Source organism: Saimiri boliviensis, chromosome 5, assembly GCF_048565385.1.
Source record: "Saimiri boliviensis isolate mSaiBol1 chromosome 5, mSaiBol1.pri, whole genome shotgun sequence".
Taxonomy (NCBI): Eukaryota; Metazoa; Chordata; class Mammalia; order Primates; family Cebidae; genus Saimiri; species Saimiri boliviensis.
Genome location: NC_133453.1, coordinates 38,680,403 through 38,706,840, shown reverse-complemented (window position 1 = coordinate 38,706,840; position 26,438 = coordinate 38,680,403). Strand labels below are relative to the sequence as shown.

Below are 26,438 nucleotides of genomic sequence, written 5' to 3'. Positions count from 1 at the left end.
AGATGGAGTCTTGCTCTGTTGCCCAGGCTGGAATACAGTGTCTTGATCTCAGCTCACTGTAACCTCTACCTCCTGGGTTCAAGTGATTCTCCTGCCTCAGCCTCCTGAGTAGCTGGGATTACAGGCATGCACCACCAGGCCCAGCTAATTTTTGTATTTTTAGTAGGGACAGGGTTTCACCATGTTGGCCAGGCTGGTCTCGAATTCCTGAACTCAAGTGATCTACCCACCTCAGCCTCCCAAAGTGCTGGGATCACAGGCATGAGTCACTATGCCTGGACAATGAATCTGACTGTATTAAAGTTTAAATTTTCAACAAGACAGCATAAAGCTAAAAGCCAAATTGCAGATTAGAAGGAGATACCTGAAATGCATGTAACCAACAATGGATTCATAACTAAAATGCAGCAGCATTTCTTCCCTCTACAAATAGGGAAAAAAAAAGATAATCAACCCAAAGGAAATAAATGAGCAAATGATATGAACAGGCAACTAGCAGAAGAAGAAACCTAAATAGTGGCCATGTAGAAAAAAAGTTCAACCTTCTTACTAATCAGGAAAATTCAAATGAAAACAAAAATATATCTTTTTATGTATATCAGATCAGCAAAAGTTTAAAAGTCTATAAACACTATTGAAGAGGATAGGAAGTTTTAGAAATTTAGAGCAATTTGGAAATATCCAATAAATTGAAGATGCATATATCCTGCAACCCAACAATTTGATTCCCAAGTATACTTTAGAGAAAGTATGTATGAACAGTGACTCACCTAAAAAGGTTCATTGAAGCCGGGCGCGGTGGCTCAAGCCTGTAATCCCAGCACTTTGGGAGGCTGAGGCGGGTGGATCACGAGGTCGAGAGATCGAGACCATCCTGGTCAACATGGTGAAACCCCGTCTCTACTAAAGATACAAAAAATTAGCTGGGCATGGTGGCACGTGCCTGTAATCCCAGCTACTCAGGAGGCTGAGGCAGGAGAATTGCCTGAGCCCAGGAGGCGGAGGTTGCGGTGAGCCGAGATCGCGCCATTGCACTCCAGCCTGGGTAACAAGAGCGAAACTCCGTCTCAAAAAAAAAAAAAAAAAGGTTCATTGAAATATTATTTATAATCATAAGAAATTGGAAATAGTCAAAATGGCCATCAACACTAAAATGGATATAAAAAGTCATATATATCTACAATGGAATACTGTATGATAGCTTAAAATAAAATTACATATATTAATATGGGTTAATCCCAAAAACATAATGTTAAGCAGAATAAGGAGGCAAGTTGAAGAAGCTATATAAACAATATCATTTATGTAAAGTTTTAATATGTAAAATAATACTATATATTGTTTACATGTCCATTTATATGTAATACAGATATAAAAATATAGATGAGGATTGATAAATGTCAAATTTAAGAAACTGATGACCTCAGGGGAGAGAGGGAAATGGGATTATTTGTGTTGCTGTAACAGAATGCCTGAGATTGGCTAATTTATAAAGAACAGATATTTAGTCTCCCACAGTGCTGGAGGCTGAGAATCCCAAGATCAAGATGCAGGTTTCTTACTGTGCCCTCACATGATGGAAGGCAAAAAGGCAAGAGAGGTCAGGCAGGGTGGCTCATGTCTGTAATCTCAGCACTTTGGGAGGCCGAGGCGGACAACGGATCAGGAGGTCAAAATATCGAGACCATCCTGGCCAACATAGTGAAACACTGTCTCTACTAAAAGTACAAAAATTAGCTGGGCATGGTGGCATGCACCTATAATGCCACATACTCAGGAGGCTGAGGCAGGAGAATCACTTGAACCCAGGAGGCAGAGGTTGCAGTGAGCTGGGATCACACCACTGCACTCTAGCCTGGCAACAGAGCAAGACTCCATCTCAAAAAAAAAAAAAAAAAAAGGAAGAGAGAGAGAATCCATTCCCACAAACCCTTTTTCTTTTTTTAGAGATGGGGTCTCTCTATGTTGCCCAGGCTAACCCTGAATTCCTGGGCTCACACGATCCAGCGTCTCAGCCTCCCAAGTACCTGGGACTACAGGTGTACATTGCTGTGCCCAACCGACAAACTGTTTTTATAGCAGCATTAATCTATTCATGAAGCTGGAGCCCTCCATGACCTAAACCCTTTTGATTAAGCCCCACTTCCCAACACTGCTGCATTGAATATTTAGTTTTCAACAGATGAATTTTAAAGGAAACAATAACATTCAAACCATAGTAGAACGTGATACAATGAAGTCTTGGACTGTGTCTTAAATTTTTTTTTTTTTTAATGTTTTATTTCTTTAGAAAATGCATGACTCAAATATGGCAAAATGTTAAAATTTCACAAAACTAAGTGGCAAATCTATAGGCAATTATTATACAGTATTTTTCCTATACTATGAATGATTAAGATATTGTATAGACTTTTTTTTTTTTTAAGACCGGGTTTCACCATGTTGGTCAGGCTGGCCTTGAACTCCCGACCTCAGGTGATCCGCCCACCTTGGCCTCCAAAGTGTTTGGATTACAGGCGTGAGCCACCACGCCCGGCCTGTACAGACTTTTTTAAGGTAGTTAAAAGTTGTACGTTATTATTCAAAGCACTAACTTCGTTTGTTTGAACACTTCCTAAATATCAGGTTATTTACTAAGAGAGAGAGAAAAAAGAAAAAAAAAAAAAAAAAAAAAAAAACACCCTTCTGTGGTCCACATCCCCAAACCGACAGGGTTTCAATTCTAATGACAATGGAAGTTTCATCAAGGTAGAACTTCAGCTTTTGGTCAATACAAATGCGCCCTCTGCTGGTCCTTTCATGCCCTGTCCCAGAGTTCAAAAATTGTGAAGAGCAGTGAAGGCCTTCAATGAGTTTTTTCCCAGGCAGCGATGTTAAGGAAAGAAACCCTCACAGAACTACCCTTTGACACAGAGATACTTGGCCAGCTTCTGCTGTTAATGTTACATATTACCCAAGACAAAATAAATTCCAAGGTACAGCCTGGTCAACCTTTCCAGTTTCCTTAACCACCTTTGTGTGTTAATAATCTTGTGCCCCCTCTTAAAGATATGTGATACCGCGGACATCTACCTCCCTGAACCTGAGTAGAGGTAGAAGGAAACCCAGGTTGCAAAGAAGCTCTTGGGTGGGGAAACCACAACCAAACATTGAAAAATGGATTAACAGGCCGGGTGGGGTTGTTCACACCTGCAATCCCAGCACTTTGGGAGGCCAAGGCCGACGGATCACGAGGTCAAGAGTTCAAGACCATCCTGGCCAAAATGGTGAAACCTCATCTCTACTAACAATAACAAAATTAGATGGGCATGGTGGCAGGTTCCTGTAATCCCAGCTACTCGGGAAGCTGAGGCAGAGAATTGCTTGAGCCCAGGAAGCGGAGGTTGCAGTGAGCCAAAATCAAGCCGTTACACTCCAGCCTTGGTGACAGAGTGAAACTATGTCTCAAAGAAAGAAAAAAGAAAGATGGATTAACTGTAGTATTAAGGGAATGATGCCGATAATGGGTGAGCTTTTTCTTTTCAAATCTTTCTTTAAAAGTGTAATATCTTCAAATAAACAAAACTGAGTCGAAATTAATTAATTCATGCAAGAATCTATTTCTCAGAAAGGCACAAATTGAATATTGGAGTATTCCTTTCAAAAAAAGTTTTGTGTTTTGAGGTTTTGTTTTGTTTTAATATTCATCTTCCCCACCAGAATGTAAGCTCCCTTAGACCAGCATCTTTGTCTAACTGATTCACCGCCATATTCCCAGCACCTTGCACAACGCCTGGCATTTAGTAAATATTCAGTAAATCTGATAAATGACAGAAGAAATAACTTTTTTTTGGAGTACAAATTGGTACAAATTTTCTGGGGAAAAATTTGGCAGTAGGCATTGTCATTTGAGGACTGTACATCCTTTAATAATCAGAAATGTGGACAAAGAGTGCATTTTTTAATAATGAATGTAATCCCAGCACTTTGGGAGGCTGAGGCGGGTGGATCACGAGGTCAAGAGATCGAGACCATCCTGGTCAACGTGGTGAAACCCTGTCTCTACTAAAAATACAAAAAATTAGCTGGGCATGGTGGCGCGTGCCTGTAGTCCCAGCTACTCAGGAGGCTGAGGCAGGAGAATTGCTTGAACCCAGGAGGCGGAGGTTGCGGTGAGCCGAGATCGCGCCATTGCACTCCAGCCTGGGTAACAAGAGCGACACTCTGTCTCAAAAAAAATAAATAAATAATGAAAACATTCTTAGCCAGATGCAGTGGCTCACACCTGTAGTTTGGGACGCCGAGGCAGGTGGATCACTTGAGGCCAGGGTTTAAGACCAGCCTGCCCAACATAGCAAAACCCCATCTCTACTACAAATACAAAAATTAGCCAGGCATGGTGGTGCATGCCTGTAATCCCAGCTACTCAGGAGGCTGAGGTACGAGAATCACTTGAACCCAGGAGGTGGAGGTTGTAGTGAGCCAAGATTGCACCACTGCACTCCGGCCTGGGCGACAGAGCGAGACTGTCTCAGAAACAAAACAAAAATAACTTTCAAGAATATTCTATGCAAAGCTCTTTATAGTTATACAAAATAGAAGCAATATGAATTTTTTAAATTACGTTTGGTTAAGTCACATATGGTACATTCATATGATAACATACTGTGCTATTAAAAAATTTTTTTTGAGACAGGGTCCCTCTCTGTCTTTCAGGCTGGAGTGCAGTGGCACCATCACGGCTCACTACAGCTTCGACCTCCCAAGCTCAAGTGATCCTCCCACCTCGCCCACCTGAGTAGCTGGGACGACAGACACGTGGCACCATGCCCAGCTAATTTCTCTATTTTTTTTTGTAGAGACAGGGTCTCACCATGTTTCCCAGACTGGTCTCAAACTCTTGTGCCCAAGCGATCTGCCTGCCTCAGCTTCCCAATGTCCTGAGATTACGGACATAAGCCACCACATCCAGTCTAAAATTATTTTTTAAGAACATTTAGGCCAGGTGTAGCAGCTTATGCCTGTCATTTCAACAATTTGGGAAGTTGAGGCAGGAAGATCACTTCAGGCCAAGAGTTTGAGACCTGCCTGTGCAATATAATGAGACCTTGTCTCTACAAAAATTAAAATTTTCAAACATTAGCTGGGTGTGGTGGTGTATACCTGTAGCCTCAGCTACTCAGGAGGCTGAGGTGGGAGGATCCCTTGAGCCCAAGAGTTCAAAGTTACAGTGAGCTGTGATCATGCCACTGCACTCCACCCTGAGCAACAGAGCGAGACCCTGTCTCTAAGAATTAAAAAAAAAAAAAAAATTTAAGAATATTATATGGGAAAACTATAATATAAAGGTCGATTAAAATTGAATATACACTAATCAATTCTATGGAAATATAATATGATATTCATTTTATATATACCTGAAAGTAAATACACCAAAATATTTGCAATAGTCGTATATGGGTAAAGAGAGCGGGCATGGTGAGATTTTTTTGGTTCGTTTGTTTTTACCATGCGCCGGCACAAGTTTAGGCACTTTTCTTGTATTAACATATCTCTTCCTACTTTTTTAAAGCAGCTTTATCAAGGGATAATTGACATACAATAAATTAGACCTTTTGAAATTGTACAGTTCCCATGAAACCATCACCACAATCAAAATAAAATATTCATCACTCCCAAAGGTTTCCTCATACCTCCCCCATTCCAGTCTCCTTCATCCCTAGACAACCATTGATGTGCCTTCTGTCACTATAGATTAGTCTGCATTTTCTAGCATTTTACATAAATGGAATCAGGCCATATGTACTTTTTTTTGAAATGGAGTTTTGCTCTTGTTGCCCAGGCTGGAGTGCAATGGCATGATCTCAGCTTACTGCAATCTCTGCCTCCGCTTCCTGGGTTGAAGCAATTCTCCTGCCTCAGCCTCCCGAATAGCTGGGATTACAGGCACATACCACCATGCCCGGCTAATTTTTGTATTTTCAGTAAAGATAGAATTTCACTATGGTGGCCAGGCTAGTCTAGAACTTCTGACCTCGTGATCTGCCTGCCTTGGCCTCCCAAAGTGCTGGGATTATAGGCATGAGCCATTGCGCCTGGCCAAAATCAATTTGCTTCTCAGTGTTATACCCATACTGGGGAAATATAAATACATACTAACCTCCCAATGTTATCTATTATTTCCTTTTTCTGTTTTCCAGTTTGTATCCATCCAGATGTTATTCTAACACACTACTCTATAGTTTATATTTTTACTTGTCACATCATATTTTCCATATTGTTTATTTATCTTTTTAACCATAATTTTAAATGTCAAGTTAATGTATCATAAATTACTTCCCCAATCTCCCTTGTTGAGCTGTTTCCAATTTTCCATTATTAATAGTAATGCTGTAATAAGTAAGTTGGTACAAAAAGCTTGTTTCTTCTTTTGAATTCTTTCCTTATGATAAATACCCAGGAGTGAGATTCCTGATCAAAGGCTAGAACATTTTTCTGATTGCTGATACATACTGTCATATCACTTTCCCAAAGGATATTTTAATACTAATTTAAATGTTACTTGCCATGTGCCAGCGCTGGTTTCTGAAGTATTTGCTAATTTTCTAGGTATGGCATATGTCATTGTTCTAATTTGCATGCCTTTGACTCTCATCAGGTAGACGTTTTTCCATGTCTGATCGCCTCCTAAGATAACTGCCTGTTGTCCTTTATTGATTGATACTCTGTTTTCACAGACCCAGAGCCAAGGAGTATGACCCTTGACTCTCTTGGTGCTTCCCAGACTGAGCACATCCAGATCTCAGATGCAGATACTGTGCAAAAGGTGTAAGTGTTCTAAGTTGTAATAACACAGGCTTCTCTGCTTTTATTTTGTTTGTATTTTTAATTAATTTAGTTTGGTTATTTTCTGACAGGCATGAGAATTCTCAGCTGACAGTGTGCTCTGACAGCCAAAATTAAATGGTTATCTAAGAAACAAAGATTCTGCAGATGACTATATTGTGGTGTGTTTCCTACCTAAAAACCATATTATTTGAATGGGTGGGTGAAGAGTGAAGTTAACTCTAACCATGTGGAAACAGCTCTTTCCATTTGTCCAATCTGAAATCTACACAGATGCCTAGAAAGCTGAAATCTATCACTTCAACCTGGGTTTCTCCCCTCAGCATTCAATCAGCCCTGAGTAAAATAAATAATGCTAATAATCCTAACACCAATATTAATACTAATTGCTAGCCTGTATTGAGTGCTTCCTATGTACTGTACCAATGTGCTTACTGTGAGTCTGGCCAGTCAGGCATAGTGTTTTGATTTAAGCCCCCTTTGGCAGTGGGAGCTGGTGTGGCCTCTTTGCCTCCATCTGGAACTACAGCCTATTGTGACCTCCCAAAAACCTGCCCTCACCTCTCCTGGGATGTAAAGATTCCCTCCTGGGTCAAAAAGCTTTTGCATTCCCCAGGAGTAAAGGGGGAAAGGCACCTGGATGAATGAGACAGCCACCAGAGGAACTCCAGTTTTAAATTTTTATACCTGATCTTTGCTCACAATGTATTTTAAACGTTTATGACAACCACCCTCCCTCCACCAAAAAACACGAAATAATCAAAAAGAAATTTTTTAAATCAGGAGAAAAAAACACAAACTTCCACAAAAGTCATTACAGTCTTTGTGACTTAATTTCAAGCTTGACAGAGGGATTCCTGACATAGAGATTTCTGAAAAAAAGAGTAAAACGATCAGGTTTGTGGTTCTCATTTGCAGCATACCTATTCCTCAGGGAAATTAAAGGTTTTCCAAGCACTAAATTCTAAAGGAGACTTCTCCTATGGGCTTTTATAGAGTGACATTGAATGATTTAAAGACTCATATATTTACAGGAAATTCCATTCACCTCATTCAACAAATATTTCTCAAGTTTCTACAGTAAGGCCCTGTGCTAGCAGAGCACAGTAAAGAGAATACTCATTTAGCTAAAAATAAAATAAAATAAAATAAAATGCCCAGAACCAGGCCTGGCACACAGGAGCTGCTATTGCTGCTGTCACTGCAATGCATGGGGCTGTTTTTCAGTGGCCTTTTTACCCAGAGAGCATAAGTCAGTTATCCTCAGGGCACTCAGTGAGTGACAGCAGTCCTACAATGGATAAAACCACCGCAGCACATGACCTTTTAGTGGCTGAATTGGATAAGGATAGAAGTCAGAGGGCATAATGGACTGAATGGACAGTTACGTGTTCCTAACACAATCTTTCGTAAAGGTCATTTTCTTTTTCCAGCTAATCCTTTGATTGAAGAAATTTCAGTTAAATAATTCTTTGTCATTTAAGTAAAAGCATAAATATGTAACCACAAAGAGCAAATGACTTCTCCCAGTCTCTGAGTTTTAGGATTTATCTGAGGAAACCCCAAAAGTGAAGACCAATCTTTCTGATCTTCCTTACCATGGGATAATGCAGAAGAAAAAGAGTTGACTGAGTATGTCAAATGTCAGGCACAGGGCGTGCCGAGAACAGGTGCTCAATGTTGATTTACTTGCCCTCCTTCTTTCCACCAGAGTTTTTTTCTTTAGTTTGGTCCTGTTGGTTTGCTCTTTTCAAAGGGGCAGAGATTATGATGTACACCACCTCCACAGAGGACTTCTGGGACACAGGCCTGAGTCACCAGAGAGGTTGAGTGCTGTGTATACATCTCTTCTTCCAAGAGAAAGAGAAGGGAAGGCTGAACCAAGACTATTTAGCCAGGAGACAGCCAGCATCGGTCATGTGAGTGTAAACACCTAAAAGCTCAGTCTGAAAGCCCTACCTGGATCTCATCAAGGATACCATGTACAGTTGTATAGAGTGCTCACTATGAGGGTGGCATTTTTGCATAAAGCGAATGAGGGGGGCACTAAGTCCAGCCTGTGGTCTGCTTACCAAGCCCTGCACAGCCACATTGGGCTGCATCCTCCTGAAGGATGGAGCATCCATTTCTAATTCCATTTTTTTTTTTTTTTTTTTTTTTGAGACACAGTCTCTCTGTGTCACCTAGGCTGGAGTACAGTGGCACAATCTCAGCTCACTGCAACGTCCACCTCCCAGGTTCAAGTGATTCTTCTGCCTCAGCCTCTCGAGTAGCTGGGATTACAGGCATGTCCCACCACTCCCAGCTAATTTTTGTATTTTTTTCAGTAGAGATGGAGGTTCACCATGTTGGTCAGGCTGGTCTCAAACTCCTAACCTCAAGTGATCCACCCACCTCAGCCTCCCAAAGTGCTGGGATTACAGCGTGAGCCACCACGCCCAGCCCCATTTCTAATTCCTACAAAGGTACTCAGTGGCTAGTCACTGCCCCACTCTGCCATCCTCTCTTAAGACTGTTGTTCCAGCCCATGGAGAAAGGTGGTCATCTCCCTGAGGTTTCCTGAAAGTTAGCAAATAATTCTGCAGTGAATAAAGCTGGTTTTGATTTACAATAGTTAACCATTAATCATGGCAACACCAATCTAACAAAGGTAAAAACTATTTCACTTTGATCCAGCTCTGTAGATCATGCTTTGGAATCTAAGAAAGGAGGCAGACCATAAAGTATGTTTTCCTCCTCTTTCCTCTAATGAAATTATTCCTAGCAGTTTTACATCAAAGGTTGAACCTTTGAATCTCCCCATTGGCTCTGCATTCTCTAAGATTCACTCTCTGCTTTACCTGGAACTCACACAAATTCCATTCTAAGCCAGTCTGTCGCCTTGTTCAACACAGTCTTCTTTGATGGTTGGTTTTTTTTTTTTTTCGTTTCCTATACATATCATGGTCCCCTTTCTTGATTTTTCACCTTTAGGAGAGGGATCTGATTGACAAAGCCAAGAGAAAGAACAGACCCAAGACAGACAAAACCAAAGCACTCGAGAGAGAGAGAGAAGGAAAGATCTACAGGGAAGCAGAGGCTGCCGTCGGTAAGAGAGTGTGCTGGCAAGTAACAAAAACTGGAGAAAACTCCTATTGGGGGTCGGGAGGTGGAATGGGTAATTAGCATGGATCCTACCAGACAAACGCTCTGTTTTGAGTCTCCTTGACTACTAGAGTTAGGATGGTGTTGCAGCCTTACTTCGTGTCAGTATCTTAATAGACAGAGATAGAGGAAAATGGGGAGCCTAGAGACCTGTGTTTACCAAGAAAGGAAAGCATAATAATAACAGCAACTATTTACTGAATACCTTCTCTATTAGGACTCTGTATATATGATCTCATTAAATCCTCACAGCATCTCCATGAAGGAAGTTTTATTATTATATTCATGTAGCAACTGAGGTTTAGCAAGGTTGGGTGACTTGCATAACATCAAGCAGATCAGACAGTAAAGTGGTAGACCCAGGGTTTGTCCTTTCCTATTTGACTCCTAACAGATTCTATTACCACTGCCTCCATAAAATAATAACTATATCACATAATCAGAGTACTGGGTAGTGAGAGCATTTGGGAAGGGGAAGGATGCCGCAGTGTTGAATGATCCTCCAAGCTACGGTTTCTGTCTTGGTTCCCTGACCAGGAACTCAGATTCCTATGCTTCTGAAGACTTTCTTTAGCCTAAAACTTACACCCATCCTTTACTTCCCACATGATACAGAATACCCTCCAAACAAATCCAATGCTGCTGGAAAGGACAACAATGGATACGCTCCTGAGCAAAATCTATTTTTGAGATGTGCTTGTTTAACTCTTGCTGAGTTTACATTTTTGTAGCCCATGACTTGGGTAGCATTGGCGGGATCAGGAAAAGGAAATACTTGTGGTGTCCTCACCAAAGGTGAAGTGAAGGAAGGGTCCTTAGAGTGTGGAAGGTTAAACTTTGCCAGGTTACAAAGCTGCAATCTCAAGCCAGACTCTCAAGGCATGACTTTCCAGCGGTGTCTACAAGCCTCCCTTCTCGGGCGGTCCTGCCCCCACCATAAGTCAGAGTGAAATAGAACTTATTTAATAGCAAGACTGCTGAATGTTAGTTGAGAGGATAAGGCAGTTTCTCAAAGGGTGGTCTGCTAACTACTCTTCCCAAAACACATTGGGTTTTTGTTACAATGCAGATTCCCACTGAACCAGATTCTGGGGCTGGGGCTCAGGAATGTGCATCGCAGGCAACTCTATTGCATACTAACTTGTAAAAGTTACTAAAAAGGGGCCAGGCATGGTGGCTCACACCTGTAATCCCATCACTTTGGGAAGTGAGCAGATTTCTTGAGCTCAAGGATTCGAGACTAGCCTGGGCGACATGGCAAAGCCCCATTTCTACAAAAAACACAAAAATTAGCTGGACATGGTGGTGCACCTGTAGTCCCAGCTACTCAGGAAGCTGACGTGGGAGGATCACTTGAGCCCAGGAGATCAAGGCTGAATGACCCATGATCATGCTACTGGGTGACTACTCCAGCCTGGGTGACAGAGCAAGACCCTGTCTCAAAAAAAAAAAAAAAAAAAAAAAAAAAAGTTACTAAAAAGGATGTCTTAATGTGTTCTCTAATCACATTAAGTTAACTCAGCTATGTCTCTATCCCCAATTGTTCTGCCCCAGGAAAATCAAAGGACTCAAAGGCTAAAAAAATTTTAGAAAAAAAACCAGGAGCCCAAAGGAAAAGGACACAGAAAGAAAGAAATCTGGAGAAAGCAGCAGAGCAGAGTGGGCCTGATGCCATTCACTCTGAGGAAACAGAAGACACCTCAAATAGAGGTTCCTTCGCTTCAGACTCCTTTATAGAGGACCCTTGGCTTTCTCCCAAATATGATGCTCAGGAGACCCAAGTTTCTCTAGATAGAAGATCATCACTCTCCCAGATTGCAACTGTCTCTGGCAACATGGAATCTAAAGAAGAGAGAAGCTGTGAGGACCCTTCCAAAGTCAAGTCTGATGTCCTCGGCTTGACAGAGGGAGTTCTGTCCTCACTTGGCACAAGTGCAGAGGTGAGAAAAGTTGCCCTTAATTATATTGCACTTACTGAAACAGCTCTAATACCTCATGGTCTTATTGTTCTCCTTTGGTATCTTCTGACCCTAGTAAGACCTGATCAAAGATGCAGGGGTGGCAAAGCCCCTCTGAAGTGATGCATTCTGTGAGGCTCCACACTGCCAGGGCAAGTATCCACCCTGTAAAGAATAGGGTGGATAATGAGCACAGCACCCATCTGTGAGAGGTGCAGGACTCATGGTTACAGGGAAAGGTGGATACTGGCTATCAGAGTCAAGCATATTTACTTGACTTAGGCTAGGGCTCATCTATTGCTTGCCTCCCAAAGGCTGTGGAAATTTCTGCTTTCCTAATCTGTGTTTCTGCGGTATACAGCTGGAACAGAGGCAGTATGTATACATATATAAAACAGATATTGTATACATATATCTGTTTTTACAAGGTGCTTTTGGGCTGGGCACAGTAGCTCATGCCTGTAATCCAAGCTCCTTGGGAAGCCGAGGCAGGCAGATCAAGAGTTAGAGACCAGCCTGGCCAACATAGTGCAACCCCATCTCTACTAAAAATACAAAATTTAGCCAGGCATCATGGTGTGTGCAAGTAATCCCAGCTACTAGGGAGTATGAGGCGAGAAAATCACTTGAACCCGGGAGGCAAAGGTTGCAGTGAGGCAAGATCATGCCACTGCACTCCAGCCTCAGCAACAGAGCAATACTCCATCTCAAAAAAAAAATACACAGGGTGCTTTTTCATGTAAGAGTCACTTTGTTCCAGAGGCCTTGATTCTTACGTGGAGGTCTGAAGAGAAAAACAAGTGTAAGGAAAAATTACCCTTGAAAATTGCTGCAATTAGGCCAGATGCGGTGGCACATCCCTGTAATCCCAGCACTTTGGGAGGCCAAGGCAGGAGCATTGCTTAAGATCAGCAGTTTGAGGCTGCAGTGAGCTATGTTTATGCCACTGCACTCCAGCCTGAGCAGGAGGACAAGATTCTATCTGTAACCAAAAAAAGGAAGAAAGAAAAGAGAGAAAGAGAAAAAAAAGAAAAGAAAGAAGGAAGGAAGGAAGGAGGGAGGGAGAGAGGAAGGAAGGAAGGAAATCCCTGCAATTAACCAAAAAAGAATACCATATAGAGACATCGTCTGTAAGTATGACCAACACAACCAATTTTTCTTCTGATGTTAATAGATTACTATTTCTTCCACTGAGACTAAGGTACTGAACTTCATTTTGACATCTTATAAAAAAAATTAAAAATTAGCTTTAAACACTACAAATGCACACACAGCTAAGCCACTATGGTTAAACTCACATATGTTACATTAACCCTTACAGCCACACTGTGAGCCAGGTATGATTAGCCCCATTTTACAGATCCAGAAATAGAAGCTAGAGGGAGTTAAATGCAGGTTGCCAGAAATTACACAACCATTGAGTGGTAGAGCCAAGACTTAAGCTTAGGTCATTTGACTCTAGGTTCAGGACTCTTGTCACTATTTTAAATTATTATCTATTTACTTATTTTATGGCCCATGGTCTTCCAAAAAGGATTCCAGGAAGATTTTCCTTTATAGTTCTCAGTCCCTCCCAGCTGCCGGGATCACAGAATTCCGCTCTGCACAACAGATGAAAATTTCAACCTGTGGGCAGAACTTTTCTGAGCCTGCGTGATCATCAACATGTCTTAGATTTATTGTCATAGTGGTGTCCTGCCTCTGCAAAGGCTAAAAAGCAAGGAGACTTTTCTCTGAGTTGGATACACAGAGTTCCTGGAAGGCTTGCCTCTGAAGGTTCTTTCATAGGCAAATTTCTGAGGAAGAGGCATTAGGGAGAAAAGGAAAGCTATAACAACCTTCATATAAACTGAAATAACAACCTTCCATTGGAAAGGTGAGTTTCTATGGGATTAAATGTGAGTCTGACCCATCTATACCTGAGACTGCCTGGTAAAATGCTTCTATTTAGAACCTGTGGTTCCCAACTCTGGCTTCATGTTGGAATCACTCAAGAAATTTTTCAACAACTGAGGCCTTCCACCTAGAGATTTTCATTGGTCTGGGTAGAGTCTTGGCCTCAGGTACTTTTGTTTTTATTTGTGTGTGTGTGTGTGTGTGTGTGTGTGGTGTGTATGTATGCATGTATGTGTGTATATATGTACATATACATACATACATATATTCATATATATATCCATCATATGTAAATATATAACCATCATATGTAAATATATATATATATATATATATATTTTTTTTTTTTTTTTTTGAGGCAGAGTCTCACTTTGTCGCCAGGCTGGAGTGCAGTGGTGTGATCTTGGCTCACTGCAACCTCCGCCTGCCGGGTTCAAGCAATTCTCCTGCCTCAGCCTCCCGAGTAGCTGGGACTGTAGGTGAACGCCACTATGCCCAGCTGATTTTCATATTTTTAGTAGAGACAAGGTTTCATCATGTTGGCCAGGATAGTCTCAATCTCTTGACCTCATGATCTGCCCACCTTGGCCTCCCAAAGTGCTGGGATTACAGACATGAGCCACTGTGCCAGGTCTCTATATAGTTTTGAGACAGAGTCTTGCTTTGTCACCCAGGAGTGCAGTGGCATGATCATAGGTCACTTGTTACCTCGAACCCCTGGGCTCAAGCAATCCTCCCACCTCAGCCTCCCAAAATGCTGGGATTACAGGTGTTAGCCACTGTGCCCAATCTCAAGTAATTTTTGAAAGCTCCTTGGGTAATTCTAAAGCGCAGCTAGGGTTGAGAACTCTAGAACCTACCATGTACTGGACATTGTGTTGGCACTTTCATTATTTCAGTTAATCCTGGTGACAATACCATGAAGAAGACAATATCGGGAAGTTTAAGTTGTAATCCCAAAATCCCAAAGCAAGTAAGAGACAGAGCTGAATCAAGGTCAGTCAGACCCAAAAGTCCAAGCTGGTGGCAGCTGAGTCTGCAGCTGCGGGCAGAGCGTGGAGTCCGCTTTATGAGTCCATCTTTGATTAGAGACAACATTGTCTGGGGTGGAGAAGGGCTCAGTGCTGAGACTGACCTATCTGTTCCTTGCACTGAGAACACTCTGGTTTCTTAGGCCCTCCTCACTAAGAGGGAACAGAAGAAGGCTTCCCAGGACAGGCTTCGAACAGAAAGAGCCGAGATGAGGCGGCTGGAGGTGGAGAGGAAGAGAAGGGAGCAGGAAGAGCAGAGGCAGCTCCAGCAGGAGCAGCTGGAGAGGGCAAAAAAGATGGAGGAGGAGCTGGAGCTGGAGCAGCAGAGACGCGCAGAAGAGAGCCGGTAGGTCGGGCAAGCCAAAGAAACTACGGCCATGTTCAGAAGCAGAATTAAAAAAGGCAGTGGTTGACCTCCCCTAGAGACAATGTTTGGTTCTGAGGCTCATGCCCCGAGGTAAAACAGCATGCATCATTTTTCTCTGTCCTCAGTTTTCCTAGGCACAATACCGACCAGAGAAAAGCTGCAGCAACTCAGCCAAGGGCATGGGTACATTCTGCTGAATGTCACTCACATTCAGGTTTACAACCCCACGTGAGGGTTACTCACACTTACGGTCATGAGATCTTCTTGGGAAGACTCTGAGAGTCAGTCCAGCAAGCATTTGCCAAGCCCCTGCGCTTTGCTGTCTGCACTGTGCTGGCCCCTTTCACAGGCCTCAACTGCAATTTAATCTTCACAACAACCCTGTGAAGCAGGAGTTTTGAAATCCTTAAGAATGAAAAATGAACTTTTGTGCCAGGGTACAGAGCTGTGTACTGAAACTCTGGTTTCAAGCCCACTGGGCTCTTGTCTCTGCTCTTCAATCCTGGCTTCCCTTGGAAAACTGAGTCTCCTGGGAATGGGATGCTCCCTGTGGCCAGTAGGCTCAGAGCCTCCCCCATGGGCACTGTCTGTTGGCTCATCTCACAAGGATGCCTCAGTGTTTTCTGCCATTTCCCTGCCCATCTTGTGTTTTCTCAGCTTGAGGAAACAGAGACTCCAAGAAGAACAGCAGCGGCAGGAGGAGGAGGAGAGAAAGCAGCAGCTCCGGTTGAAAGCAGCCCAGGAGAGAGCTCGGCAACAGCAAGAGGAGTTTCGGAGGAAGCTACGAGAACTACAGAGAGAAAAGCAGCAGAAGGAAGCTCAGAGGGCCGGTGAGGGGGTTCTTAAGCTCTTTGCATCTCTCTTCTATTTGGGGCAGAAATATTTTTATCCAACTGTGAGTGTTCGTTTATTCCCATCCTAGGCCTTAGTGTCTTAAGCACTCTAAATATATAAACTATTTTTTTTCCAAATGATTATGTATGACTATAGTGTGTTAATATAGACCTAAATAAGAAAATAATGACTTGCTTGTGGAAATGGCTCCAGAGGCCTTCTCTCAATCCAACAACCTCCTGAACTGGGATCTTGCCCTTCCCTTTGCCCTTTCGGCATTGCTCAGGAGCTACCTAAATTGGAGACACAGCCTTACTCCTTTTTCCCTCCCTAGCAGATGGAAACAGTCACAAGCATCTGGATAGCTTCAGGGCACCTTCAGGTGCTGACGTGTGGAATCTCACCAGCCTCTTTTTAAAAATTATGACTTATTTTTAATTGACATAGAATAATTGTACATATTTACAGAGTACAATGTAATATTTGACACATATACAATGTGTAATTATCAAATCAGGGTAATAAGCATATCCATCACCTCAAACATTCATTATTTGTGTTGGGAACATTCAAAATCCACTTTTTTTTTTTTTCCTTCAAAATCCACTCTTCTAGCCAAGTGTCGTGACTCATGCTTGTAATCTCAGAATTTTGGGAGGGCGAGGCAGGTCGATCACCTGAGGTCAGGAGTTCAAGACCAGCCTGGCCAACATGACAAACCCTGTCTCTACTAAAAGTACAAAAATTAGCTGGGTGTAGTTGCATGTGCCTGTAGTCCGAGCTACTCGGGAGGTTGAGGCAGGAGAATTGCTTGAACCCAGGAGGTGGAGGTTGCAGTGAGCTGAGATAGCATAACTGCACTTCAGCTTGGGCAACAAGAGCAAGACTCTGTCTCAAAAAAAAGAAAAAAATCTACTCTTCTAGCTATTTGGAAAAAGAAGTTGCTGTTACAGTCACCTACAGTGCTACAGAACACTAGAACTTATTCCTTCTAGCTAGGTGTACTTTAGTAGTCTTTAACCAACCTGTCCCTAACCCCCCAACAATCCCCTACCCCTCCCTCCCTCTAGTAACCACTGTTCTATTCTCTACCTCCATGAGATCAATGTTTTTAGCTTTCATATGAGTAAAAACATTTTATTTATTTTTCTTTTTTTTTTTTTTTTTTTTTTTTGAGACGAGTTTCGCTCTTGTTACCCAGGCTGGAGTGCAATGGCGCGATCTCGGCTCACCACAACCTCCGCCTCCTGGGTTCAGGCAATTCTCCTGCCTCAGCCTCCTGAGTAGCTGGGATTACAGGCACACGCCACCATGCCCAGCTGATTTTTTGTATTTTTAGTAGAGACGGGGTTTCACCATGTCGACCAGGATGGTCTCGAACTCTCGACCTCGTGATCCACCCGCCTCGGCCTCCCAAAGTGCTGGGATTACAGGCTTGAGCCACCGCGCCCGGCATCATTTTATATATTTTTCTATGCCGAGCTTATTTCACTTAATGTAAGTCCTCTCAAGATCATTCACGTTGTCGTAAAAGACAGAATTTTATTCTTCGTATAGCTAAGTAGTATTCCATTATGTATATATACCACATTTTCTTTATCCATTCATCTATCGATGGACATTTATATTGAATCTATATCTTGGCTATTGTGAAAGGCGCAGCAATAAACATACAAGTGCAAGTATCTCCTCGATATGTTGATCTCCTTTCCTTTGGACATATACTAGCAGTGGGATTGCTGGGTCCAGCCACACCTTTGAGGAAGAGATAAGAACTTCAGCAGACCATACTGTGGCCACTTCCTGATTCTGGCTGTAGACTCAGTGCAGCTGAGGAAGCACCAACTTTCTCTAGACCCTGATCTGACATCGCTCCCCAACCCAGCTTCATACCACCACATAAACACACCGGGCTCTGGAAAAATTATTCCCCAAGGCTTTGTATCAACTGCATAGTGTACTACACATAGTAGGTGCTTAATTTAAAAAAAAAAAAAAACTTGTTTTTTTTTTTGAGATGGAGTTTCCCTCTTGTTGCCCATGCTGGAGAGCAATGATGCAATCTCAGCTTACTGCAACCTCTGCCTCCTGGGTTCAAGTAATTCTCCTGCCTCAGCCTCCCAAGTAGCTGGTATTATAGGCATGCACCACCACATCTGGCTAATTTTGCATTTTTAGTAGAGATGGGGTTTCTCCATGTTGGTCAGGCTGGTCTCAAACTCCTGACCTCAGGTGATCTACCCACCTTGGCCTCCCAAAGTGCTGGGATTACAGGCATGAGCCACTGTGCCTGGCCAGAACTCTTAAATTAGTAAATTAATCCCCAGAGAGGATCTGGCAGCCAGCTAGCTGGTTAAACTTCAAAATTTCTCACAGGGAGTCCCTCAGAATCACAGATTTGAGAGTTGGATCAGAAAATTGTTTTCCCCAATAATGATCCCTGCTGAGCCCACCCTCTTTTCTATTCTCCAGAGGCAGAGAAGCAAAGGCAAAGGGAATTGGAAATGCAGTTAGCAGAAGAACAAAAACGCCTGATGGAAATGGCTGAAGAGGAAAGACTGGAGTACCAGCAGCGGAAACAGGAAGCGGAAGAGAAGGCTCGGCTGGAGGCAGAGGAGAGGAGGCAAAAGGAAGAGGAAGCAGCTAGACTGGCTCTGGAAGAAGCCACAAAACAAGCCCAGGAACAGGCCAGGTACTGGACATTTGGGCAACAGTTGCCATTGGGGGGTTGTTCAAGGGCTTCACTGTCCAGCGCTAATGCTAGCCTTGCGCTGCCTTTGGACAAGAAAAGTTCCCCCACCCCAGGCATGGTTTGGAAGGCGGAAAGGCATAGAGGGATTCTTTTGCTGCAAATATCGATTCCTCTATGGCTTAAAGAAGCTATACTGAAGCTACAAGGGAGTTTAGAGAGATCCACCTCAATCGTCTAGTTTATAGATGAAAAAGGCATGTCCCAAAGAGGAAAAGGATCTTGATCATGAACAAACAGTGACTTAGGAACAATGCCAAGACCAGATCTAAGACCCCCTAATTCCATACCCATTGCCTTCCTTGGTATCTACTGAGTGCCTGTTATGTGCCAAACACTGTTACAGACACTAGGAATTCAGGAGTATGAAAGACAGAGAAGATGGCTCCTCCCATCGCATTTACATTCTAGGGGCAGGGTGGGGACAAACTCTAAACAAAGACTTTTTTTTTTTTTTTTTTAGACAGAGTCTCACTCTGTAGCCCAGACTGGAGTGCAATGGCGCAATCTCAGCTCACTGCAATGTCCACCTCCCAGGTCCTGGTTCAAGCTATTCTCCTGCCTCAGCCTCCCGAGTGGTTGGGATTATAGGCATGTGCTGAGATGCCCAACTAATCTTTGTATTTTTAGTAGAGACGAGGTTTCACCATATTGGCCAGGCTGGTCTTGAACTCCCGACCTCATAATCCACCCGCCTTGGCCTCCCTAAGTGCTGGGATTACAGGCATGAGCCACCGTACCAGGCCAACGAAGACTTTTTAAAGCCGGCAATAAATGCTATGCAGAATTTTTTTTTTTTTTTTTTTTTTTTTTTTTTTTTTTTTTTGAGACGGAGTTTCGCTCTTGTTACCCTGGCTGGAGTGCAATGGCACGATCTCGGCTCACCGCAACCTTCGCCTCCTGGGTTCAGGCAATTCTCCTGCCTCAGCCTCCTGAGTAGCTGGGATTACAGGCACGTGCCACCATGCCCAGCTAATTTTTTTGTATTTTTAGTAGAGACGGGGTTTCACCATGTTGACCAGGATGGTCTTGATCTCTTGACCTCGTGATCCACCCGCCTCGGCCTCCCAAAGTGCTGGGATTACAGGCTTGAGCCACCGCGCCCAGCAGAAAAAATTTTTAAATGTGATAGGACGCCGGCACAGTGGCTCACATGTGTAATTCTAGCACTTTGGGAGATAAAGGCAAGAGAATCACTTCGAATCCCTTGAGCTCAGGAGTTCAAGACCAGCCTAGGCAACAAAGTGAGACTCCCATTCCTACCAAAAAAAATAAATAAATAATTACCCGGGTATGGTGGTGAATGCCTGTGGTCCCAGCTATACAAGAGACATTTGCAAAATTTCTCACAGGGAGTCCCTCACAATCACAGATTTGAGAGTTGGATCAGAAAATTGTCTGGGAGGTCAAGGCTACAGTGAGCCAAGATCAAGTCACTGTACTCCATGAGCAAGACTCTTTTTAAAAAAAAAAAAAAAACAAGGGCAGGCATGGTGGTTCACATCTGTAATACTAGCACTTTGGGAGATCGAGGCGGGTGGATCACCTGAGGTCCGCAGTTCGAGACCAGTCTGGTCAACATGTTCAAACCCCATCTCTACTAAAAATACAAAAATTAGCTGGGTGTAGTAGCGGGCACCTGTCATCCCAGCTACTTGGGAGGCTGAGACAGGAAAATCACTTGAACGTGGGAGGCAGAGGCAGTGAGCCAAGATCAAGCCATTGCACTCCAGCCTGGGCGACAAGAGTGAGGAAGAAAGAAAAAAAGATGTGATAGAACTGCATGTGGCTTATTTTAATTGGTTAACCAGGACAAGACCTCTCAGAAGAAGTGTCATATATGGTGAAACTTGAATGACAAAGAGTCACATAAACATCTGGGAGAAAAAGATCCCAGCATGTAAACAGTAAGTATAAAGGTCTGAAGAAAGAAATGAGGCTGCCATGTTGGAAGAATAAAAGACAGTATGGATGGAATGAAGGGGACAAAGGGCAAAGGATACTTCCAGATGAAGTTAGGGACACAGGCCAAGACCAGATCTAAAATGAGGGCCTTGTTAGAAGAAAAGGCACAGAAACAAAGTCATCAGGGTTTCCCCCCTTTATTCTCCTATAATACTGATTATCATTGCATCTTACTGATAATAAAAACTGAGGTATGTATTTCAATTGACTTAAAAAGCTAGGACCGCTATAGTTGCTACATCATGAACTTCTCCTCCTTAGAGAAAGTAACTAATAACTGTCCCTCTTTAGAACCACCAAAGTTGAAAGGTAAAGAGGCACAACCCCGAAAAGCATGTGATTCCAACCTTAACTGTAAATACTTTTCCCCTTCAAATATCTGTCCACAACTTAAGCTGAATCTAAGATGATAAATACTCTTTAGGGGACCAAAAAGAGAAGGCAGCCAGTGCAACTCGATTTCAAGGTTGTCTACTAACCTTGAGTTCTTCCTCCTCTGGACGTTGCTCAGCTGTTAGGTGAATTACAAAATGGATCATTAGGCAAGCCCTCACTTCATTTCAAAATTATCTATTCCATGTACCATGGCAGCAGAATTACGTTCCTAAATATTGAGACCACAAGCTAACTATTAGGAGTTCCAACTTTCCACGAGAAGGAAACTGACAGTCATCCAAGGCAAAGCTGAGCAATTTATAAGTATAGTCCAAGTAGCTGAAAGCAGAAAAACAACTAACTAAAGGGATGAGGAGAAGAGCCTCACTCTACCAAGACTCAGGAGAATTTCACATCAACTGGCTTTATTTCATCTTCACTGTGTGACACTGGCCCAGGTACTTTAACTTCTCTGGCCTGTTTTCTCACCCGACCCCCCTTTTTTCTTTTGAGAAAGAGTCTCACTCTGTTGCCCAGGCTGGAGTGCAGGGACACAATCTCAGCTCACGGCAACCTCCAGCTCCCAGATTCAAGAGATTCGTGCCTTAGCCTCCCGAGTAGCTGGTAGGGAGCCACCAGGTTGGCTAGTTTTTGTATTTTTTTTTTCAGATCTTCAAAATAGTCTGTATTCAACATTTTTAGTATAAAAAATCCACAAGTTAAACACACAACAGTGTAGGCAGAGACATACAATGCTGAACTTCCATAACAGTCAATGGTACAGTCAAACATCACATGTACAGAACACACAATTTAGATGAACTGAAATTTTAAGAAAAAATAAAATCCAATTTCAGAAAACAAAACTCAAATGATTAAGGATCCTTGGAATATTCTTAACCGTAATGAGATTTCTCACTGGACTCAAGTCATTTAGTAGTGAGGCATTCACAATATGACCCTATTAACCCAGTCTAGGAATTTTGGGGAGCTGAATCAGTAGCTGCATCAGATACTCTGACAAAAAATAGTAACCAATTTTTGATGTGAAAACTCCTCTTAATTTGGCTCTAAACACATCAATCAGGCCTTTGAAATGCATCCTCCTCCTTGCCCCTCATATTTTAAACCAACTGTTGTTCACAGACCAGTTTGCACGATAACATTTGTTAAACATAGCTCAGTTTAATCTCGTACCAAAGCAAATTTGGGTTAGGTTCATGTGTGCAGACACAACCTATGAAGAGGGTCCAAAACAGGCGTCCCCAAACTATGGCCCGCGGGCCGCATGCGACCCCCTGAGGCCATTTATCCGGCCCCCCGCCGCACTTCAGGAAGGGGCACCTCTTTCATTGGTGGTCAGTGAGAGGAGCACAGTATGTGGCGGCCCTCCAACGGTCTGAGGGACAGTGAACTGGCCCCCTGTGTAAAACATTTAGGGACGCCTGGTCCAAAAGGCACCCTCCACTATTGCCTGAGGAGCTATGAAAGCAGCAGAAGTAACAGGATCTGTGCTTGGGGCACATAGCAGGTTTCAGAGGATCCTTGTGAAAGACTAGTTAAAAGATGACAAGTGGGAAGAAGTTTGAGGAAAGGAGGAAATTAGTCTGACTGGCTTTCTGTCCTGCACCGTTGATTCAATGGAGACTGGCAGGAGGAAGTGGAAGACTAAGGTTGGAGATGGGATGGGTGGGGCAAGGGATGGAAAGGAAGATGGGGACAACTAATGGGTTCCATTTACAACAATATAAATCAAAAACTTAAAGGAGATTAAAGACCAATCAGAATAATTTGGCAACTTTAATTCTTGGGAAGATCTAAGTTCCCTTTAATCCTAATTTGATGTTTTATTACCAAACTCAAAGAGCAGTATGGTACGCTATTACTCCAGAGAAATTAAAGGAAGATCCTTAGGGCGGCTTCACCCACATTTATTTTATGAATGGTTACCTTCCCTACCTCAAAATGCTTTAGGGAGATACCCACCATTACATGGTTCCTTATTAAATTTGAAAAGTGCCTGAAAGTTTAGGCACCAGAAAGACACCCCAACAACATGTGTCTAAACTGCAACTTTAGGTTAATATGACTAAAGCAGTTACATTGTGAGAAGTGCTGAAGGTATGTGACGTCATTCCTGGCACAAAGGTAGCCTTGGTTCCTCAGCAGATGGTGTAGCCACCATCTGAACCACCCATGAAGGAGTTTCCCTTCTGCTTAGTTACAAGGACACTGGCTTCTGCTTGACTCCAAGCTGAGCAGCATTGGGAGGGCATCCAGGAGGTGTAGGAGGAGTGTTGCCAGTGGTAGCCCAGCTCCAAATCTGGCACCGGCATCATACTCTCCTTCCACCAGCCCTGTAGAGCCAGCTGGATAGATGGGACCCACTGGATAATAAGCCATGGGGATTGTGGAACCAAAGGCCCAACAGCCACAGACTGGGCCATGGGAAGATACAGAGAGGCTCCAGGAAATGCAGCTGACATGGTGGGACTATGGCAGCCCCTGGGTGCACAGTGCTCAGATCAGAGCTCTGAGTAGGCAGGTGGAGCATCAGTATAGGGTGGAGCCTGAGGAATATGCAAGGATTCCCAGGAGGCTGCACAGGGTAGGTTGGCTGTGTTGGATACTGACCTTTGCTGTTCACAGTGGCTGCAGGTCCGGTTCATACTGGCATTGTGGGGACCATTTTTTTCATCCTTTCTGTTCAGAGCCACTTCTGTGTCACGTGACAGTCCCTCTGCCTAACATCACTCAACACCTGAGTGGCGCTGCCTCCCAGTTTTTGAATTTTTAGTAGAGATGGGGTTTCACCATGTTGCTCAGGCTAATCTCAAACACCTGGCCCATCTGCCCGCCCCAGCCTCCCAAAGTGCTGGGATTACAGGCATAAACCACTGCACCTGGCCCTTTCTTCATCTCTTAAAACGAGGGAGTCCTTTTCAGCAGTATAAGAATGGAGTTGGGCCGGGTGCGGTGGCTCAAGCCTGTAATCCCAGCACTTTGGGAGGCCAAGGCGGGTGGATCACGAGGTCAAGAGACCGAGACCATCCTGGTCAACATGGTGAAACCCCGTCTCTACTAAAAATACAAAAAATTAGCCGGGCATGGTGGCGTGTGCCTGTAATCCCAGCTACTCAGGAGGCTGAGGTAGGAGAATTGCCTGAACCCAGGAGGCGGAGTTTGCGGTGAGCCGAGATCACATCATTGCACTCCAGCCTGGGTAACAAGAGCGAAACTCCGTCTCAAAAAAAAAAAAAAGAATGGAGTTGGCCCGCCACAGTGGCTCACACCTGTAATCGCAGCCCTTTGGGAGGATGAGGCGGGCAGATCATGAGGTCAGGAGTTCAACGCCAGCCTGGCCAATATGGCGAAACCCTGCCTCTACTAAAACTACAAAAATTAGCCAGGTGTGGTGGCATGCACCTGTAGTCCCAGTTACTCGGGAGGCTGAGGCAGAAGAATCGCTTGAACCCGGAAGGTGAAGGTTTCAATGAGCTAAGATAGTGCCACTGCACTCCAGCCTGGGCAACAAAGTGAGACTCCGTCTCAAAAAAAACCACTGCGAGTTCTACCTTTCCTTTTACTTTTCCAATAGGAGGCTCGTGGTACTGTAAACCTCATATGTAAATTTACTAAATGAAGAGTTTGATCTTCCGCTAAAATCCAAGATCAACAGCCCCAAGTCTAATTGATAATTATTCAAATCTAAAGTTATCCAGCTAGCTTATAAGGACAATTTCTAGGGTGCTTAATAATTATTGTGATTGGGGTGGGGTTGTCTCCTTAGGCAAAAAGCTGCTTTGGAGAAACATCTTCAATTCCATCAAGAACTCCGTAAAGAAGCCAGTAGCCTGCAGTGGACACACAACATTTCCAGACCATGGGTTTACTCTTATTTCCAGTTCCTACAAATACCCAGGCCTTAACGCTAGAAGAAAACTGAAGAGTAAGTTGGGAGGTGGTGACAAAAAGAGAAACTTCCCTTTATAATAAAGTTCCAAGGGCCAGGCATGGTGGCTCATGCGTGTAATCCCAACATTTTGGGAGGCTGAGGGGGGATGCTTGCCTGAGGCCAGGAGTTCGAGACCATCCCAGGCAACATAGTGGAAACTCCATCTTTATAAAAAAAAAAATTTCAATTAGCCAGGCATGGTGGGGTGTGCCTGTAATCCCAGCTACTCAGGAGGCTGAAGCAAGAGGATCGCTTGAGCCTAGGAGTTCCAGGCTGCGCTGAGCTATGATGGTGCCACTATACTGCAGCCTGGGCGAGAGTGAGACCCTGTCTCTTAAAAGAAGTTTCATCCTGTCCCAGTGCCTCCCCCACTGCATCCCCTCCCCACCTCCCACACACACACACAGTTTCATCCTCACCCCATTTAGTTCCAATTCATCTGGTTAACCTCAACGCAACCTAAGACATTCTTTACTCTGAAACCTCCATTTCCACCACCCCTCAACAACTCACACCACTTTGTTCAACCCAATTGAACTCTTCATTCACCTAAATCCTTTATTTCTCCAGAACCATATAAATCCAGAAGCCTTGGTGCCTAAAACTGCCCATAATTTTAGTCTGAAACACTAACATGGTCTTAAGATAGTCAAAGTATTTCATTTCAGTTAATGTGTCTGAAAGAGTTGCAGATAAATGAAAATTGTGTAATGCAAATAATTTTGAATTAGCTCAGAGAAACTAATTTATATATTCAAATATATGTTAGGAAACTTTATTATACATCTCTCTGTAAAGCAAAACCACAACCATTTTACCCTAAGGATCTAAAACTTAATGTCTATTTAAAACAATGTATATTTGTGTCCGGGCGCGGTGGCTCACGCCTGTAATCCCAGCACTTTGGGAGGCCGAGGCGGGTGGATCACGAGGTCGAGAGATCAAGACCATCCTGGTCAACATGGTGAAACCCCGTCTCTACTAAAAATACAAAAAATTAGCTGGGCATGGTGGCGTGTGCCTGTAATCCCAGCTACTCGGGAGGCTGAGGCAGGAGAATTGCCTGAACCCAGAAGGCGGAGGTTGCGGTGAGCCGAGATCACGCCATTGCACTCCAGCCTGGGTAACAAGAGCGAAACTCCGTCTCAAAAAAAAAAAAAAAAAAAAGAACAATGTATATTTGTAATCACTTGATAAATGTTGATTTCAGCAAAATGAGCTGTTTTGTGAGGTCATTCTTGTATATTTGTAATCACTTGATAAATGTTGATTTCAGCAAAATGAGCTGTTTTGTGAGGCCACTCTCATATCCTCAAAGTATATATTCTAGAGCTGCACT

At 43.4% G+C, this 26,438-nt stretch overlaps 1 protein-coding gene and 1 pseudogene across 1 annotated transcript in view; one reads left to right on the top strand and one right to left on the bottom strand.

Moving 5' to 3' along the window:
- The window catches only part of KIAA2012 (KIAA2012 ortholog), a 135,926-nt gene that overhangs the window by 105,051 nt on the left and 4,437 nt on the right, over positions 1 to 26,438 (top strand). The window contains exons 16-23 of the mRNA XM_074399258.1: positions 6,717 to 6,807; positions 8,582 to 8,744; positions 9,799 to 9,913; positions 11,524 to 11,909; positions 14,998 to 15,200; positions 15,879 to 16,051; positions 18,528 to 18,747; positions 24,935 to 25,093. Coding sequence (XP_074255359.1) covers positions 6,717 to 6,807; positions 8,582 to 8,744; positions 9,799 to 9,913; positions 11,524 to 11,909; positions 14,998 to 15,200; positions 15,879 to 16,051; positions 18,528 to 18,747; positions 24,935 to 25,073 — 1,490 coding nt within the window. The 3' untranslated portion in view covers positions 25,074 to 25,093. The remainder of the gene's footprint in view (positions 1 to 6,716; positions 6,808 to 8,581; positions 8,745 to 9,798; positions 9,914 to 11,523; positions 11,910 to 14,997; positions 15,201 to 15,878; positions 16,052 to 18,527; positions 18,748 to 24,934; positions 25,094 to 26,438) is intronic.
- LOC104650998 (DAZ-associated protein 2 pseudogene) lies at positions 22,021 to 24,768 on the bottom strand (annotated as a pseudogene).